Raw genomic sequence first — 19,931 nt, 5'->3', positions numbered from 1 at the left:
TCAGTATAGCAGCTTTGTAGAGACAGTTCAGACCCTTGTACTTAGAGCAGAGGGGTATGTTTGCCATGGAGAGTGTGTGCAGGCAGCTGTGTGAGCCTGTGTGAATACACATGTTTGCACCCACATAAACATCTGTGTGGTCACAGAGAGAAATTTGCAGACTAGGGAAGCATTGCTGAGTCATAATAGTTTCCTACTGGGCAGGACTTGGTGTTTGCAATTGCAGGCATGACTATTTGCAAAGGCAGTTCAAATAGTAGAGAGATGAAACCAGGTTTTAAAAAAACGTTGCAGAAAGACAGTGATCAGGGAGGAAAGTGAGGACTTTCTGCCAGATTGCCTGAGGGCTTCCCTGCCTACCACAGCCCTCTGAGTTCTTAAATCCTCCTGTCTCAACAGAGGCCAGACTCTCATTTCACCCCAGCCTACCTGTCGTCTGCAAAGCCATGTGGCGCTACCTGGCGGCCCTCCTGGGCCTGTACTACCTTCTGCACTGGTACAGGGAGAGGCAGGTGGTGAGTCACCTGAGAGACAAGTATGTGTTCATCATGAGCTGTGACTCATGCTTCAGGAACCTGCTGGCCAGACAGTTGGATGCACAAGGCTTGTGGGAGCTGCGTGTAGGACAGAGAAGGGGGCCAAGCAGCTAAGGGCCAGGCTTCAGACAGGCTGGAGATGGTGACCACGGACATCACCAAGACAGAGAGCATTGCTGCACCTGCCCAGTGGGCAAAGGAGCATGTGGGGGACAGAGGTACCACCTCAATCCCTCCTCATGCCTGTTTGTTTCTCTTCTCTGTGTGTCACTAGGGAAGACCTAGTATCTGCTAACTGGGAACATTCCCAAGACTTTTATTTTCAGGGGCTTGAGCTTTCCATTTTCCAGAGCAGAAGTCCTAGAGTGGCTGTGGCTGGGCCCAGGGTTAGAGGAGTCCAGCCTGTGGTTAGAGCCCAGTCTCTGGAGAATGTGGGGTCCTGACAGTTGGCATGAGACCATCGGGGATGGGGCCGGGCAGGATCCAGGCTTCTGATCTCAGCATTCTCTTACTGGTTCCTTCACACTTGTCCCTGTTGAGGGCTTTAAGATGATCCCCACTTGACTCACCAGGACACTGGGGCTTGGAGAGCTGAAGGGACTCCACCTCAAACACTGAGTGATGAATCCTGTTCCTTTTGGGGAAAGGGAGATCATTGATTGCTTTGTTCTGATTGTAAATGGAAAACATGGAGAAATTATAGTAGAGGATAAGATTGGATAGATAGGACAGTAAGAGAGGATTTCTCATTGGAGAAATGATAGAAGAGGATGGGAGTGAAACGACATTCACCCTAATCCCAGCCTCCAGGGTTAATCTCCCTCTACTTTACGCATTCTGGGGTCAGCATTTTCATCATCAAATTTCTTCCACAACATAACAATCAAGGTCTCCATATTCCAGCATGTGGACAGACCATAATTTGTTAAAGGGATTCTATATCGTTGAATGCCGAAGTTTGTTACCCACTTTTCCTGGCATAAGTAACATCTGAGTAATGATTCTCTACCAAGGTTTGTTGACAGGCTTAGCAGTGCTATTCAAGAAAAGTAAAACTATTGAATCAAAGAATCCTCATTCTTTCAAGTCCAGGAAAGTTTTCTGAGTGGGGGAAGGGCTACCATTGCAGGCCTTATTGTTTTTCCAATATTCCTAGGGTCAAGCTCTGTCTCCCGTATCCCCCAGCTGCCATCCACTCACACCCATGCCCCTGCTGGCCTGGAATCCATAGCTCTGTGGCTTCGACTACTCCAGATCTTTCATGCTATTAGTTTGCTCCCCTGTGTCTTCTGTAGAGTCTTCCCCAAAGCTAAATGGGCTGGGCACTATGGGGATAGGGCAGAGGTGGCCTTATGAGATGGTGGGAGGAAAGAGTGGTACTTCCTGGGGCAGAGAGTACAGTCTGGACACCTGTGTGGCATAAGACCCCTTTCCCTCCTCCCCTCCTGCTCTGGTCATTCAGTCCACAGTGAGCTTTGGGATACCCAGGTACACAGGGTGACCTTTTCTTCCAGGACAGATATTGCCTTGGCATTGATGCAGGTTGTAGCATAGCTTGTCCCCTGATGCCCAGTGCAGGCCTGTTCTCTAACTTCCCCCAGTCTTAGGATTTAGGCGTGTCTCTCCTAACCAGGATGCAGAAAGTAATTACTCATGTGTTTTTCTTATTCCTTCCTTCCATTTTCCTTTCTCTTCTGTCCTTTTCCCTTGGTTTCTCTCTCTTACCCTGTTCCTGTCTTCCTGTTTTCCTGTCTCTGTCTCTCTCCCCTGGAGAGATATTTGTTGGGCCCTGGAGGCATGGGGAGAGCATCTGAGTCCATGCAACATACTGTTTGGGCCCTTGGATGAGTGCCCAATAAACTCAGCTTAGGACAACAACAAGGTTTTAGCTCTGACCTAAAAGCTCTAACACCTGAGAGAGGGGCAAGAGAGCCAGAATCACTGTTGCCAGTTCTCACAGGGTTTGTGACCCATTCAGTCCTGCTGGCCATGGCAGCCTCCTAAGCTGGGGAGGGTCCTGGCAGTGGGGTCTGAGCTGAAGATTGAGGATCCCCACCTGGCAGCCTTGAACAGAAATGGGGGAATGACTTTTGTCTTCAGCCCAGGTCCAGGGCGAGCCTCAGCCATCTGCCTGTGCTGTGGTGGCCTTATGGGGTGAAGCACAGTGCCAGGCCTTGGGGGAGGCTGGGCAGGTGGGTGCATGTGGGCTGGTGGAGGCCCTGGGCAGGAGCTGTGCCTCATGCTGTTGTTAGTGGATCCCCCAAAAAAAGGGATTTGCACAGGGGAGCTCCTTGGTCTAATCGGCTTCTAGACACCCACTGACTGCAGGGAGCCCAGTGACTGTGAGTGTGGGGAACCAGACTGAAGGCAGAGGGACGCTCCTTAGAGGACAGCTGCCATCGCCCAGCTCAGAGGCCAGGGAGATTCCTGGGGCAGGAGAAGAAGGGAGGGGACTGAGGACTGCAGAGGAGGTAGAATATGGGAATTCTGGTGATCCATTGGATGTGAAGGGCATAGGAAGTGATAGCACTGAGGTGCTGCCTTGCTCTTGAATTGGTAGGATTTAGGGCTAGTAAGCTTTGGTATGTAAAATGTGGAAACCCCAGAGAGGCAAGGCCACCATCATAACTTTCATCTGCTATCTGCTGCCCTTCCCAACTCTCCAAGCTTTCTAGCCTCTTCCACTGCTGTTGCATGCTGGGTTTGTATTAGGTTTCTTTGTTTTTTGTGTTTTGCCTCCCAAGACCTCTGAAGTCCTTGCCCTTCTGTGTGTCCGCCACGCAGGAGGGAGCTCTCCCACTTTGAAGTGAAGGTGGCTGTGATTGAACCTGGTCACTTCAAGACCAATATGAGAAGCTTTGAGAGGCATTTACAGAACCTCAAGGAGCTGTCGGACCAGGTCAGCCCTGAGGTCAAGGAGACCTATGGGGAGAAGTTTCTGACATCCCATGAGTGAGTTCTGGACAATGGGGCAAGAAACAAATCCTTGTCTGGAAGTCTAGGTCCATCATTAGTGCCTCCAACAGTATGAGAGTCTGTCCTCCAGACTCTGCCTCCCCAGCAAAGTGAGGACATTTAGCTCCATTCCCAGGGTGCCATGTGGTCAACTGTTCACATAAAGGTAGCATCCAAGTTTCCTATAATTGGGACCACTGCCTCATCTGAACCCCTCATTATTTTGCAGAGGAAAGTGAAGTCAGAGACAGTGGGCTCATGGGCAGCTGGGTTTAGAGATAGTTGATTTTCATATTCTTAGGCTGTTAGTAGAGACCTTCAATTTATGAGTCCAGATATCTTAAAAAGAGAGGCTGAGGGAGCTTAGAGTGGCACAGATGTTTCTCGGGTGAAGGTTGGGGCACTCTCTGGGGAATATGGATAGATTACACTTGAGGCATATCATTTGGGGGGCCTGGAATTCTTAGACACTATCCTTCTAATTCAGAGCTCTAAATGGGAGGGAAGGGATGTGCTAGTACATTAAGGATCTTTCCTGATCCTTAACAGGCATCAGAAAAGCATCTAGAAGCCTTTGGGCAAAATGCAGTATGAATATATCCTTGTTGACCCACTGCATGGAGCACTCACTACTCCGCTGGCTGAGATGCTAATCTTCTCTACCTCCCCATGAGTGTCATGCCTACCTTCCTATGGACGTCATGCTCCACTGGGGCTCTCCAAGGCCGGCTAAGCCCCTATGAATCCAAGACTGGGGTGCATGGTTGAGTGGAGTTGGGTGACCTGGGTGAGATGATGTGTCCTGGGGAGAGTAATGGCATGGTGGGAGGGAGCTCTCTTGTCATCTGGATGCCTATTCCACCTTCTTCCTCATGCCCTCAACAGAATTCCACTGAGATATCACTCAGGACTGGCAACATTAGGCGGAAAGAACTAAGGTGTTCTGCTAAAGAATGGGACCCAGTGGCACTCATAGGTGTCCTGTTGCCTTTGAGTCTTTTGATCAATTCTGAGGAGTCTACACAATGGGAGGGTGTGAGGAGGGGAAGGATCCACAGACCACAGCTTCTCTGCCTCCTGCACCTTCCTCAGGTGTGCATCAACCTGGCCAGTCTATTACACTCTCCCCATGATGGAAATGGCCTGGAGGAAGTGGGTGAGGGCTCCTCTGAATACACCTATGGACATGGTGTGGGGTGACAGGGCAGCCAGCCTGATCCCTAGACCTCAGGTGCCAGCTCTGGGGGCACTGGCTGGCAATGGTGTCCTCAATAGGGATTCTGACAGAAGACACAGGAACCAATGTTTGACTTTCTTGAAACCATGGGCTTCTCTGGTTACCTTTGTTCTAGAGCAAAGGCTGAAAAGTGCAGCCATGTGCAGCAAGTTGCCTTCTAGTCTGAGGGGAACATGGGCTGTGAGCTAGAGGGAGGAGGAGGCAGGTGCCTTCTTGGGGATCTGGGGATGAGAGGGACGAACTCAGGAGGAAATTGAAGAGAGAAGTTGGATTATCCCTGCCCTGTCTCAGCCCTTTCTGCCACCAAGGTGAGGGGCAATTGTTTTCTTTCCAGGAATGAATCAAGTAGCCTGGGATCACAGGAGCACACAGAGGGACAAGGAAGCAATGGCATGTCACTAAGGCACTGGCAGGCCCCAGATCCCTTCCCTGGGGCACCTGAGTCCTCTTCTTCTCTCAAGCAACCTCTTTGTAGCACTCAGTGACCGGCCCTCACTTTAACGTCATTGCATTTGGGAGGGGTACTGTTTCATGGGGTGAGAAATAGAGTGGTGGGAGGGAGCTCTCAAGGCCAGGGTCTTATACCTCACTTCCCTCACCTCTGTTCTAGGTCTCTCCGGGGATGTTATTCAGGACTCCGGTGATATTAGGAGGAAAGAACCACATTTTGCTGCTTAGGAAGGGAGACCCAATCACAGATAATGGCATCCCACTTCCTTGGGCCCTGAGCCTCATGGCCCACCTGTCACCCTGAAGAATCCACATTTGTGGAAGGTCTTGAGCAACTGGGGGTAGGTGAGCCCACACCTGCTCTTCCTCCTGTCTACCTCATCAGGGTGTGTCTTGGCCCTCAGAGTCTGTGCTCTCCCACTGGAGGGAAATGGCCTGACAGAGGAGAGAGCTCCTCTCTTCTGAGATACCTGTGTGCATGGGGTGGGGATGGGAAGTGCAGCTACCAACCTGACCTACCAGACCTTAGGGGCCAGCTCAGCAAGGAGTCCTGTCATCTGAGAGAGGAAGGCATTTCTAGCCCTGGGAGGAAGAGCCTTCTATGTGGTCCTACAGCCCTCACACCCCACACCCTCATGGACTGTGTGTTTAGTTTGAGACCAGGGGAACACTGCCAGCACAGAGGCCCAGGAGGTGCTGAGTCAGGCCCAGGCCTGCGCTGGAGCAGTTCTGAGTTATCCTTATTCTAGGTTTGGAGCCAACTCCTGGACCTCACCTGTGTCCTCAAGAACTGGGATACCCACTGCCCCAGGTCTGCTCAGTCCTTGAGTGACATGGTCTGACCTCTCCCAGCCAAGACTTCTCTGTTCATTCACCCAGGAGGCAGACAGACACTGGGAGATGGTTCCCAGATCCCACATAGGAGGTGCTCTGCCTCGAGGTGGTTATGAAGTAGGTGCAGTTTGCTTTCTACCATTTTCCACTTCCATCCCCTACAAGTTTTGGGTCTGCTCTTCAAGGGTGGGTTCATAATCTGCCCCCCCCCCACTACTTTGTTAAGGAATGACCAAACCCTGCAGGGCTTTCCCAAGGTGACACCTGCTTTATGTGATTCTACGCTCATCAGACTTGGCAAGTGGTGGATCACAGAGATACATCCTTTGTTCCTTCACACTAGAGAACTTTGTGGTCCCATTTCTGTATCAGACTCTCTAAGCCATGAAGGTGTGAGCTGAGACCAGGCTCATCCCAAGGGATGGTGACCCTAGATGTTGATCCAAAGAATCACAGGAGGCTCCAGCATCATTCCCCTGCATCTTATGAAATTCTGGGTGTGGCCCCTCACTACTCACACCTCTGGTTTCCTTATTTCCTTTCCTTTACCACCTTCCCTCTTAGTTTTCTGTAAATTATTTGCTAAATTGCCTAGAATCTCTTCTCCTCCAAGTCCCGACCCAGAGAATTTTCTATGTCTCTGGCCCCAGTTCTCTGCTCCTCCTATATCTCATCCCCTCTTACAGTCAAGGCCTCTGCCCAGACAATTCCCTCAGCTGCCCAGTGAACTCATGATCCCACCTCATCATCTTGCCCAGGGCCAGTCACTGATGGCCTGAGTATCATCCCCAGGGGGTGTCAGGCCTGAGTCCCCCAGGTCTTTCTGCTTTCTGGTGGCTAAGTTTCACATCACCAGCCTCCCCTATAGGAGGGCCCTGCTGCCACTAGCCTCAGGACAGTGGAGGTACATCCACCTTAGGAGAAATCCATTGCTTTTCATCCTCTCTCCTGGTGGAGACTTACCTAAGAATTCCAGAGAGCTGACGACCTGCAACTTGTTTCTCTTGGGGTTTGGAAGGTACAGAACTAATGTTGTTTGTTTTACATTAATAAAATTGTCTTGAGTATTTTCCCTGAAAATAAAACTTAAACTTATTTACATACCTGCACTCATTACAAAAGATTTTGATCTCTGGAGACCAAAATCCCTAGGCTGGGTTGGGGGTAGGGTGGCGACAGGATTTCTAGGGGAGCTGTCTGGGGTGAGTCCTCCTTTTTCATTTGCCTCCCTTACACCACCTGGGTGAACCACCACTCATCACCAACATTGCCAGTGGCTTCTTTCCCATTCTTGGCAGCTTTACCCATCAGGGCAGGGGGAGAGAAGGAGGCAGCCACCAGTGCTGTCAGAGGTGACAAGGCTTCAGGTTGGACTTGAATTTCTTGCATCTGAGCTAATTGCTGTGGTGATGCATCCACCTATAAAAATTACAGCGTGGCTCACCCAGGGACCTAGATTTGTTGCAAGCTGTGGGAGGGAGGTGAGTTCTTCCAGGTGGTTTCCTGTAGACTGCCTGCTAGGGCTCAGAGGACCAGCTTCTTCCCTGCTGTCTCCTGAGCCCACTCCCTCTTGGCCATCACATTCTCCTGCCCTATGGCGGCCCTCACAGACCTCTCATTTATGTACCGCTGGTTCAAGAACTGCAATCTGGTTGGCAACCTCTCGGAGAAGTACGTCTTTATCACAGGCTGTGACTCTGGCTTCGGGAACCTGCTGGCCAAACAGCTAGTTGATCGGGGCATGCGGGTGCTGGCTGCTTGCTTCACTGAGGAGGGAGCCCAGAAACTTCAGCAGGATACCTCCTATCGGCTGCAGACCACCCTACTGGATGTCACCAAGAGTGAAAGCATCAAGGCGGCGGCCCAGTGGTTGAGGGACCAAGTGGGCGAGCAAGGTGGGGCGAATTACATTCTTTGACTTTCTTGGTTTCTCCTTCTTCCTCTTCCTCTCTCCCGAAGCATCTGACAGTATCAGAGACCCTGATGTCCAGATGGGGTGGGAGGGGTGACATAGGAAAGGCTCCTGCTTCAATCTGGTTGGAAGCCACTGCATGGTTTGGCCTGTTCACATGAAGGGGTGATTTCCCAAGGAAGTTTTCTGTCCTGGAAACTCAGAGAGACAGGAAAGAGGTCTCAATAGGAAGTGAGGGGGGAAGATGTGTTCTGTGTGTCCAAACCTCTAAAAATGGACATGCCTGGCCGGGCATGTTGGCTCATGCCTATAAATCCAGCACTTTGGAAGGCCGACGCAGGAAGATCATGAGGTCAAGAGATGGAGACCATCCCGGCCAACATGGTGAAACCCATTTCTACTAAAAAATACAAAAATTACCTGGGTGTGGTGGCATGTGTCTGTGGTCCCAGCTATTCGGGAGGCCGAGGCAGGAACGTCACTTGAACCCTGGAGGCGGAGGTTGCAGTAAGCCAAGATTGCGCCACTGCACTCCAGCCTGGTGACAGCGAGACTCCATCTCAAAAAAAAAAAAAAAAAATAGGATGTGCCTCTCTGAGGTTTCAGCAGCCCTAACCATCAGCTCCTGGGGAAATATAAGCACATTTCTTGTTGGGATCAGGATAAGGGGGAGGGGGAATGAGACAGGAGGTTGGATCCCATGAGGGGGTGCAGTTTCTCTCCTTGACTATGTCAGGCAGGGGAGAAAGAGATCTGGTCTCTTCTTGACATCATGGTGGGTGTTGGTTTGACTTCAGGGCAAGTATGTACGTCAGAGTGGCTGTTCCTATCGGGAAAGGAAGCTGTGGACTGGGGCTGGCCCAGGACTGCGTGGGGACCTGCCTCATGCACTTGCAGCACACAGGGTGTGGGCCCAGGAACAGGAGGAACAGGATGGCTGGGTTGCAGAAGCAGCAGACTAGAGGAAGTCCTCCCTCCTAAAGGAACTAGTCTGGAGCCCATGCACAGGTCAGGGCAACAGAGCCCTGGAGCCAGGGGGATCCAGACAGTAATTCTCTGCTTGATTCTTCTCCTTGGCACTTATCACTAGTCAATGTACAATAGATTTTACTTATTTATTGTCTGTTTCCTCCTAGAATAAAGCTTCCTGGGGACAAGGATTTTTGTCCCTTTTATTTACTGTGCATCCTTAGTACCTAGAATAATGTCTGGCACCTAGTAAGGTACTCAATAAATAGTTTTCGGGTGAGCTAATTAATTAGTAATTCAGCAAGAGTGAGCCTCTGTCTTCAGCAGGCTGTCTCAACCAGTTCCCTACATTCAGCCTTGAGCCACTTGCCTTAATACCTCACTTAGCATGTTAGTTTCCTGTTGCTGTTGTAACAACACAACTGTACAGTCTGAAGACAATGCAAACATATTATCTTGTAGTTCCGGAGGAGTAATGTCCAAAATGGGCCTCACTGATCTAAAATCAGTCAGCAGAACTGTGTTCCTTCTGGAGGCTGTAGAGGAGAATCCGTCTCTGCCTTTTCCAGCTTCCAGAGGCAGCTGACATCCCCTGGCTCCTGGCCTGCTACCTCCATCTTCAAGGCCTGCAATGTTGAGCCCAGTCTTTTTCACACTTTTCTCAATCTCTCTGATTCTCTGGTTTCTGCCTCCTTCCACTTAGAAGGACTCGTGATTATATTGGGCTCACCAGTTTAATCCAGGATAATTTCCCTGTGTTAACTTCCTCCCTAACTTTAAGGACAATTGATTAGCAACCTCCATTCCACCTGCAACCTTAATTCCCCTTTCCCATGTAATCCAGCAGATTCACAGGTTCCAGAGATAATGAGGCTGGCGACATCTTTGGGGGACCATTATTTTGCCTAAGCCACTGGGCAATATCCTTGCCTACGAAGCACCGGGAACTGGGGTGGGTAGGGGGATGGGAGAGGAAGTTCTTGTGTGCTTTCTCATTGCTCCTGAATGCACAAAGGCAGGGAGATTGGGTAGGGGCATGGCTTCGGTGGGGACCCCGGCCCTAGAGGGAGGGGTGGACTAGGATTTATGTTTGTGTTGAGACCTGCCCTCAGGAGACAGTGAGATGCGCCTGCAGAGTATCCTGGGGCTGCTGAGGCTGGGTCTGTCAGGGGAATCACCAGGGCAGTAGGACTTGGGGAATCCTTGCATGAAGGAGCTGGAAGGGGTCCTTGAGCAGTGTTTAGAGGGGTCTCCAGTGTATCTTTAGCATCTGGTGGAATTTTTTTGGAACTCCAATATGTAAAACAAATGAAAGGAGAGCTTCTCCTGCCTTTTCCTCCTGCTAGAAGGCTTGCAAAATACAGTCAAGCAACTGTTTTAGTCCAATCTGATGAAGAGTCTGAGGCCCAGAGAGGGAAGTGACTTGTTCAAGGCTGGAGGTAAAACCAGGACTGGACCTGACGCTCTTCAACCCTGGGCCCCTGCAAAGTTGAATGACCACACTTAGCATTATTTCTTTCCATTTGTACCAACCTAATTGAAATATCTCAAAGACAGTCCTCATCACATTTTCCATAATTATTTTATTTAAATAATTTATATATTTATTTATAAATATTATTATTTCCTTCTAGGCTTGTGAGTTCCTGGAGGGATAAAACGCTCTGTTGTTATGTCTCCTTTACCTTGTATTTTACTTTATTTTATTTCATATCATTTTATTTCATTTTATTTTCACACACAGGGTCTCACTCTGTCACCCAGGCTGGAGTGCAATGGCACCATTATAGCTCACTGTAACCTTGAACAAGGTAACCGGTAACCTGGGCTCAAGTGATTCTCCCACCTCAGTCTCCCAGTAGCTAGAACTACAGGTGCATACCACCACACCTAACTAATTTTTTTTCTTTTTTGTAGAGACGGGAGTCTCACTCTGTTGCTCAGGCTGGTCTCAAACTCCTGGCCTCAAGTGATCCTCCCACCTCAGCCTCCCAAAGGGTTGTGATTACAGGTGTGGGTCACTGCACCTGGCCTTCTTCACCCTACAATTGTCACAGACTAGATACATGCATGAATAAATGTGTAAAGATGGATGAATGAATGAATGGATTGATTTTGGTAGTATGTGAAATGCAGTTGGTTATACTTAAGTGAATAGAGAGGGAGAAGCATGATGGGGAAGGGATCTAAACACTAATTCATTGGTATGAAAATGAAACTCTTATCCCAACGCTTATAGCTGAAATGCTATTAGCTAACACCTTGATTGTAGCTGGCACAGAGTGCCAGCTAGTCGGCAGACTTTACTTGAATTGGGAAAAAGTGTCCCTTCAGGGAAAATGAATCAGTAAAAGATACACCTTTCTTTTATGTTATAGCCTGACTGGGTTGTGTCTTGTGCACCTGCTCAACCATCCTTAAAGGCACTGAGCCAGTGGGGAGCAAACCTTGGTTCTTTCCCAGGCCCACTGATGATTTCTATGTGGTTCTCTATCTCACCCCCAGGCCTCTGGGCCCTGGTGAACAATGCTGGTGTGGGCCTGCCCAGTGGTCCCAACGAATGGCTGACCAAGGAGGACTTTGTGAAAGTGATTAATGTGAACCTGGTGGGACTGATCGAAGTGACCCTTCACATGCTGCCCATGGTCAAGAGAGCCCGGGGCAGGGTTATCAACATGTCCAGCTGTGGTGGTCTTGTGGCTGTCATCGGTGGTGGCTACTGCGTCTCCAAGTTTGGCGTTGAGGCCTTCTCTGACAGCATCAGGTAACTGGGCCCTGGTACTAAACCACTCCAGGTGGAAATCCCGGGGGTTAGAGAGGGTTGGGAGTGACAGCTTGTGGGCAGGGGAATTCTGCAGACAGGAAGCTAACACAATAGCAGAAGGAAGGTTAGACCTCAAGGTGCTTTCTCCAAGGACCAAGAGAAGGTATGAGGAGAAGAGGTAGGGTGAAAATACGAGGCATCAGGTGGGCCTTCCCTTGAGCAGCACCAGGGTGAGTGAAACCCTGTTTGGGCCTGTGAGAGGAGGAGGGAGAGTCCCCCATAAGACAGACAGACCCGGAGGAGAGGTCCCCTCTGGAGGTCTTTAGAGGAGCATGCAGGTCTTGTGTAGACCCACACCCTTCACCATGTGGGTGTTGAGTGAGGAGTTGCTAATGGGAGGGACCTGGTGGGAGGTAAGGCTTGGCCTAGATTCTCTATTGACTTCTTCCCGTCGGTTATGCCTAATGCAAATTGCCCAGAGACTGCTGGGCCAGTCTGGGAAAAGGCTGAGTACCTAAGGAAGGGCTTATTTGCATAAAGGCAATGCCAGGGCCATGCACAGGGGGTGAGGGAGGCATCTCTAGGTTCCTGAAAGACAAGCCCATCCAGAGGTGACTCTCCCTGATGATTGTCATCTTGAGACCCAGACTGAGCACAACTCTTCTTTCCCAGGCGTGAGCTCCACTACTTTGGGGTAAAGGTCTGCATCATTGAGCCAGGGAACTACCGGACAGCCATTCTGGGCAAGGAGAACCTGGAGTCACGCATGCGAAAGCTTTGGGAGAGGCTGCCTCAGGAGACCCGGGACAGCTATGGAGAGGAGTATTTCCGTAACTGTAAGTTCCTGAGGCAGGAGAGGGGTCTCTAAGGGGGGCGAGTGGGTCTTGGGGTCATTAGCTGGCTTTCCATTTACAGATGGTGAGACAAAATGCAGAGGAGTTCAGGACCCAAGGTCACACAGTGGCAGAGCTGGGGTTTGAGAATAGAGAGCAAGCAGCAGAATCATCACTGCTGGAGTGGTGTGGGGAGTTAAGGGCAATTCGGCCCACTCCTGGCACCTGCCCACACAGCATCATGATGCAGGGGAATCAGGTGAAAATGTACTGAGATAAATATAGTGAAGAGATCAAGAGCATGGCTGCTGGAGCCAGACTGCCTGGGTTCAAATCCTGGCTCTACTACTTACCAGCTAGGAGACTTTGGGCCTATTACCTAGTTTTCCCATGCCTGAGTTTTCTCATTTACAAAATGGAGCTAAAGATAGATAGTGCCTCCTTCATGGGGTTGCTATGAGGGTTAGTATGTGTGAAGTGCTTTGCACATTCCGAGTGCTTGTTAATAAAGAAGAAAATGAGCACATGGGGATTTAAAAGAGAGGGTCTCTAGGCAGCTCTCTTTCTCTCCCTGAGCTGAGGGTCTCCTGTGAATCATTGGTGTTTTTGGAGGGTAGAGGTGGGACATGGCAGCTGTTTATCCTGCTGCCCCAATACTTTGTGCTGCGAAAGTTGTCTGCTGGACATCATACGTCAACAGAGCACAAAGCCAAGACGGCCATTTTTTTCACTTAATAGATACACACTTTACTGCATTTTTGTTTTTTATTTTTGTTTTGAATCAGTAATACAAAACATGCAAGGCTGCCATGTCCCAAGCATGTGTGGGGCTGGAGAACTGGAGCGGACATAGCGGTGTGCCTGCCCCTCACTGCCTGTAGCTTATGGCCCAGTAGGGGAGACAAACATTAATAAAAACACATGTGTTCATGGTAGATGTGGATAAGTGCAACAGAGGAGAAACAGGGTTGTGAAAGAAGAATGAAGTGGGAAGTTGAGGTCCCAATTCAGATTGTGGTGAAGGGGAAAGCTTCTCTGAGTTGACTTTGAGGAGGAATAAGAGTTAGGTGTTGCTGGGAAGGGGAAAGAAGGGACTTTTTTTCTGCAGGAAGGCTCTGAGGCAGAAAACTCCATTTGGGGAACTTTAAAGAAACCAGCAGGTGGGAAGCAATGGGAGGTAGCTGGAGTATACAGAATAAATTAGAGCATCAAAGCACACTGAGGATTAAGGGGTGAGGGAGAGGAAGCCATCAAGGGTGAGTGCTAGCTTTACAGCTTGAAGAATATGGTGGATGGAGGTGTCATTCATTCATTGATTTGGGAAGCCTCAGGGAAAAACGTTTGGGGTACCCCTTAGATAAATTCATCTTTTAGTGCTAGACATGTTAGGATTCTGTGAGAAGAAAATGTCTAAGGATTTACATTAGTTGGGACTTACTCAGTGACAGAAGATCCAGTGCTAATTATTTAAGCAGAAAAGGAATTTCTTGCCTCACCTGACTAAAAAGTTGAGCAAGATAAGCTTCAGGTACAACCTGACCCAGACTGCAAATGATGTTGCTAGGACCTGGTTTCACCCATTTCTTGGCTCTGCTTCTTTTGCGTTGACTCCAATCTCTAAGCTCTCTCCCCTGTGGGAGCCGCATAACTGCAGCATCTCTTCACCTCCACCTAGGGTGAGGTCTGCTGGGAAAATAGGAGAGTTCTTTCCAGTACCTCTCCCAAAAGTCCTAATGTACACTCTGACTTGGAGGACCTATGGTGGCCACATCATAGGGGACTACAAGATGCACCCAACCCTAAACCAGTCACTGCGCCCAGGGGAATGTGAAGGTGTGATTGGCTCAGGCTGGGCCATGTGCTCTGCCCAGACCAATGGACACGGTGTTGGGGAGGCATAGGTCCCCAAAGGGAAATGTGCTGCCGTTGGGAGCAAGGAGGGTAGATGTTAGTGTGTGGGGGGAAGAATATTTATCCTCTGTGTGATCATTCTTAGCAAAGAGTAGTTCAAATTATTTGTGGAGCTGCTCTGAGGCTGGGGCAAAGTGAATTCAGCCAGTGTCTGGAAACCTCACAAAGTCATTTTCTAAGTAAGCACTCAGGGTGAAGAGTGCTTGTAGCATCTTTAGTGTGGTTCATGGAAGAATATGTATAAAGGCAACAAAACCTTGTCCAGAAACTGGTATTGTTATACTAAAGAATAGTAAGGATTGGGCTTATAAAATATGTTAGGCCAATTCACCTGTAGTCCACACCATAATTTCAGAGGAAAATTTTCAGGCAGTGGTCAACTACACTTAGATAAACGTTTTCCCAAGTGGTTATACCAGAATTTTCGCTTCAGTTGCCCAGTGTTTATTGGGATACAGAGATGAGACAGTCTCCGGGAAACTAGCAGGGAAGATGTGAAAGTAAATACACCACCACATGAAGAATCTTGCAATAATGTACATGCGTACAAAACAAGCAGCAGTGCAGACTTCACTCCGCTGTCACAGAAGCCTTACAGAGGTGACAGTTAATGCCTTAGTGAGTTTTGAAGGATGAATAGGAGTATACCAACAGGGAAAGAGATGGTGGATGTTTTACACAAGAGGAAGGGTGTGAGCAACATTTTGGTGACCTGACGTAGCATTGTATGCTTTTAGAGGTAGTGCAGATTCAGGCTTGTATTCCAGCAGTCCCCCTAATCATGTTGTACAGCTCTCCAAACTTGTTTATCCATTTATAAAGTACAATTCCTCTCTCATGGATTGTTAGGAGATTTAAACAGAAATGCAGAATACTCAGCTCTGCCACGGTAAGAGCTGAACAAACCTTTGCCATTGCCATTATAGTCTGGCAGGAGTGCTGTGGGTGGTGATTGAGGAGGGGAGAGATTAGGAGTCAGATCATAAAATGCTTTGATTGCTATACTAAGGAGCATGGCTCTTATCCTAAAGGCATTAGAGAGCCTTGTAAATGGCTCTGAAACGGCGGATCAGATTTGTGTCACTGTGGGAAGGATAAAAAGACCACCTGGGAGACTACTGCAGAAACCCAGCGAAGGAATGATAAAGACATGAAGTTCTAAGTCATGGTGGTTCTGGGGGTGGGGGGTGGCTGTGTGACAGACAGAAGAGATATTTAGGAGTAGTCCTAGAGCATCACTGGGTACAAACTCAGCAAGTTGCTGTGGCAGGCCGGATGGGTCCTTCAGTCTCCCTTCCCACTCCATGCCTAGCAGGGTGCCCAGCACTAAATGGCAGCTAATATCTATTTGAGAAAACAATGAAAGCAGGTGCCTTATACCCTTTCCCGTGTGTGGGGTACCTTCTTCCACCCCACTGCCTGTGTAAGCCCTCCCCACCTCTCAGAACCCAGTCCCCAGCCCATCTCACCACGTCAGCTTGCTCCACCTCCTCAGCCCACAAAGGTTTCCCTGGCTCCGAGTTGGCAGAGACAGCCCCTGGGACATCCTGAACGATTCCTTCGGCCCTCAGTCCTGCTGCTGGTGGCCTCTGTGCCAGCTCTATGGTCAGAGGTCAGGGTGTGGTTTCCCAAGACATTACTGCCTTATGGACAGTCTGGCTTTAAGTTAGTGTGGCTCTTGTTGAGATCCCAAAATGTAGTTTGGCTTTTTCCCTGCATCAGTTTTCTTTCCAGGAAACAGAAAATGGAGTTTCTCAGAGTCTGGGGTGAAGGGGACTGAAGTGACACTGCCCCATTCTCACCAACCACCCACAAGGATCCTGGCCCCGAGTGGGTGAAGTCCTTGCCTGCCTGGACCATTCTCAAAGTCAGGGCAGCTTTGGCTTCCTCTCCATTTTCAAGTTTTCATCCCTCATCAGGGCAGTCTGACTTTGAAGCACCATTTTCTCTGGAGTCCTCAGGGCTCTCAGTGAAGCATGAATCCCTCTGTCCTTGGGTGAGGATGCACATGAGGGCCTGGTGGGTGTGTGGTGTGGCCCTTCTCCTATTTATGTCATGAGCTTTGGCAGACTTGTACCACCTGGGGTCTCTGTCCCCATCTCCACTCCTGGGTGCCAATGCAAACAGAACAGCCCCTCACATTTGTGAGGGCCCCATGAGGTGCTTGTCTATTCCTTAAATTATTTGAGTCCACAATGGCCAATGATCTTATGACCGAGGTAGGGGCAGTATTACTATTTTTAAATAATATTTTCTCCTGCATGTTTTTGTTTAAATGTGGGAACTCTAGGAAGTACATAGAAGGAAAAAAAAAGACTGTCTTCCCATCATGTTTGCTATTCTGTACTCCCCCAGTGTCTACCCTGCTATTAATCGTCTTTTGGTATTCTCCAGACAGACTTTTTTTTTTTTTTTCTGAGATGGAGTCTCACTCTTGCCCAGGCTGGAATGCAGTGGTGCGATCTTGGGTCACTGCAACCTCCTCCTCCTGAGTTCAAGTGATTCTCATGCCTCAGCCTCCCTAGTAGCTGCGATTACAGGCAGGTGTCACCAAGCCCGGCTAATTTTTGTATTTTTAGTAGAGAGGAGATGTCACCACATTGGCCAGGCTGGTCTCAAACTCCTGCCCTCAGGTGATCGACCTGGCTTGGCCTCCCAAAGTACTGAGATTACAGGCCCGAGCCACTATGCCCAAACTTCAGGAAAGATAGTATTATCTCCATTTTACAGATAATAAAAGTTTAAGCTCAAGGTAATATAACTAATAAGTGGCACAGTTTTAAGAATGCTCACAGTTCTTCTCATCACCAGTCTAATGCAATAGTAGGAACTCAATGCACAATTGTTGAATTCAGGAAGATAAATAAGATTGATTATTTATTTATTTATTTATTTTGAGACAGCATATCATTCTGTTGCCCAGGCTTGAGTGCAATGGTGTGATCTCGGCTCACTAAAACCTCTGCCTCCTGGGTTCAAGTGATTCAGTATCTCAGCCTCCTGAGTAGCTGGGATTACAGGCATGTGCCACCATGCCCGGCTAATTTTCATATTTTTAGTAGAGATGGGGTTTCACTATGTTGGCCAGGCTAAGATTATTTATAATAGTCTTATAAATGTGTGTTTGTATAAGGGACCACCTGGAGGGTGTGGCAGACCTGTCTGAAATGTTAGATCAGGGATCTCATGGAAACGGTAGTTGGACAGAATTCAGAAGAAATCATCTTTTATGAAGAATAACAGAGCCTTTTTCCACTCTCTGCCCTCAAACAGATACTGACAAGTTAAAAAACATAATGCAGGTGGCAGAGCCCAGAGTCAGAGATGTCATCAACAGCATGGAGCATGCTATTGTTTCCCGGAGCCCTCGCATCCGCTACAACCCTGGCCTGGATGCCAAACTCCTCTACATCCCCCTGGCTAAGTTGCCCACCCCTGTGACAGATTTCATCCTGAGCCGGTACCTTCCAAGGCCAGCGGACAGTGTCTAAACTGGGGAGGCTCAATGGGTCAGTGGAGCCTAGAAGTGGGGGTGGAAGGAAGGACGGTGGGGTCACAAAAGGTGGTATCAGATATCCTGGGGACACTGGCTGCAAAGGACGCTTGGCTCAGCTGACACCCACTGCTGTTGAATTTACCAGTAACTTCTAACAGAAGATGAATGCCTCTTCCCACCCTCTGGGACCACACAGAAACCTGAGGTGGTGTTTGCAAGTTCAGCGATCTGCAGCAATGGCTCCAAGGACATCTGTCACCCAGTCAGGATATGGCTTTTTCTGGTCCTGGAAAAGTCATGGAGAAGAAAACCAGCTCCTGAGGATTCATAAGCCCCTTTCAGTTATCACTGCCACTGAGAAATACTGTGGGATAATCTTGCCTCCAGGAGAATCTAACCACCTTCCTACTGGGTCCCTCAATATGCATGACTTCATTCACATAACCCATCACTGAAGTACATAGTAGGGCAGATAGGGAGTGCAAGATTACATCAGACAAAAGTTTAAAATATTTTCTCTCTTTTTAGATTCTTATATCTATAGGTGATTGGGATCCACATGAAATAATTCATTTATTTAATCACCATTGAGTAATTTTTCAAATATTTATTGAGCACCTACTACCTACCAGGCACTTTGTAGGTGCTGGAGGAATATAAAGATGATTAAACCATGGTCTTGGTTATTTATTGTTTATTTTGTGTTTTGCTTTGCTTTGTTTTAGCACAATATCTAGTAGCTTAGTTAGGACAAACAATGATAGAAGGAATAGAAAACAGAATACAAATTTTTAGAGCTATGAAGGACCCTGGAGGTGTTCATCCAATACTTCAAAAAATTGGCTGTACCTTGTAATCACCCAGTGAATTAAAAAATACAGACTCCTGCACCAATATTAGAAAATCTGATTCAGTAGGACTGAGACAAGACCCAGAAGTATGTATTTGTAACAAGGACCTAGAAGATTCTGATGCACCTGAGCAATTGGGAGCCACTTATTCCATAGAATAAGTAACTTAACACTCAGAGGGGGAAGTGACCTACCTAAGCCTCCAGCTTAGTAACTAAGACAAGGATAGAAATGAGGCGTTCAGACTCCCAGACCAGGATTCTTTTACAGTTATAGGAAAATCCATTTCTGAAGTTAGTAACACTGTCAAATAAGTCATTGAACTAATTTTTTAAAAAAAGACTTAAACTCCTGGATCATATGAAGTTCTATTGAAAAGACTTTTTTTGATCTTGATAAATGGTCATGTAATAAAGGTCAAATGTTATTTTTTTAACTAAAATATCTTTAAGTTGGGTCTCTTCAACATCTGAAAATAATAAAATATAATCCAGGTATATCTGCAAAGACTCTTTCCAAATAAGGTAACACTCACAGGTTCCAGGGGTTAGCTTATAGATATATCTTTGGGGAGCTACCGTGCAACTCACTACAGTTTTAGCACTTCTATTCCTGGCACCAAATTCTAAATCAGATAGAATGCACTCAACAACAAGTAACAGAAAAGCCAACTCACAAGTAACAGAAAAACCAACTGGCTTAGACAATGAAGAATGAGGGCAGGGCTCAGTGGCTGAACGATGGCATTAAGGCTGTAGGCTCTTTCTACTTCTTTGCTCTGCTACCCACAGTTTTTGCTTTACCCTTTGTTATTGTGGTGTGACTGCCAGGCAAAGAGAACTCTACATTTCCTCATTCACAACTTAAAGAAGAAGAAAGAGCCTGCCTTTCCGCAGCATTCAAGATTGAAGAAGTTTCTTTCCTAGAGCCCTCATCACACGTCTCCTTGAATCTCATTGGCCCAAATTGGTTTAAGCTTATCCACCCCTGACAAAGAGGTAAATTGCTATGAATTGCTTAGATTAATCACGGGACAGATGGGATGTTGGGAAATCAGTCACAATGCCTACCACCTTGGAAAATGCAAAACTCAGACATTGTGCTCTTGAGAGGGTTGAACAAAGGTCAAAAATAAATTTTCTGAAGACACAAAAATCTACTAAGGGGAAATTGGCTAGCTAAT

The 19,931-nt window shown here is 48.1% G+C and overlaps 1 protein-coding gene across 1 annotated transcript; it reads left to right on the top strand.

The window, feature by feature from the left end:
- Positions 1-6,350: 6,350 nt before the first annotated feature.
- On the top strand, positions 6,351-19,096 carry SDR9C7 (short chain dehydrogenase/reductase family 9C member 7). Its single transcript, XM_008003721.3, has 4 exons — positions 6,351-7,907; positions 11,399-11,657; positions 12,330-12,493; positions 17,675-19,096. Exons 1-4 carry the CDS (start codon positions 7,607-7,609, stop codon positions 17,890-17,892), a joined length of 942 nt encoding a protein of 313 aa, XP_008001912.1. The 5' UTR covers positions 6,351-7,606; the 3' UTR covers positions 17,893-19,096.
- Positions 19,097-19,931: the final 835 nt, after the last annotated feature.

This window comes from Chlorocebus sabaeus, chromosome 11, assembly GCF_047675955.1.
Source record: "Chlorocebus sabaeus isolate Y175 chromosome 11, mChlSab1.0.hap1, whole genome shotgun sequence".
Taxonomy (NCBI): domain Eukaryota; kingdom Metazoa; phylum Chordata; class Mammalia; order Primates; family Cercopithecidae; genus Chlorocebus; species Chlorocebus sabaeus.
This window is presented reverse-complemented; position numbering and strand designations above follow the sequence as displayed.

Excerpts from the sequence above, each read along its gene's own strand:
- SDR9C7 (XM_008003721.3), top strand. The coding sequence starts at position 7,607 with ATGGCGGCCCTCACAGACCTCTCATTTATGTACCGCTGGTTCAAGAAC. Across the intron at positions 7,908-11,398 it reads GGACCAAGTGGGCGAGCAAG|GCCTCTGGGCCCTGGTGAAC; the intron begins GTGGGGCGAATT and ends TCTCACCCCCAG. Across the intron at positions 12,494-17,674 it reads AGAGGAGTATTTCCGTAACT|ATACTGACAAGTTAAAAAAC; the intron begins GTAAGTTCCTGA and ends GCCCTCAAACAG.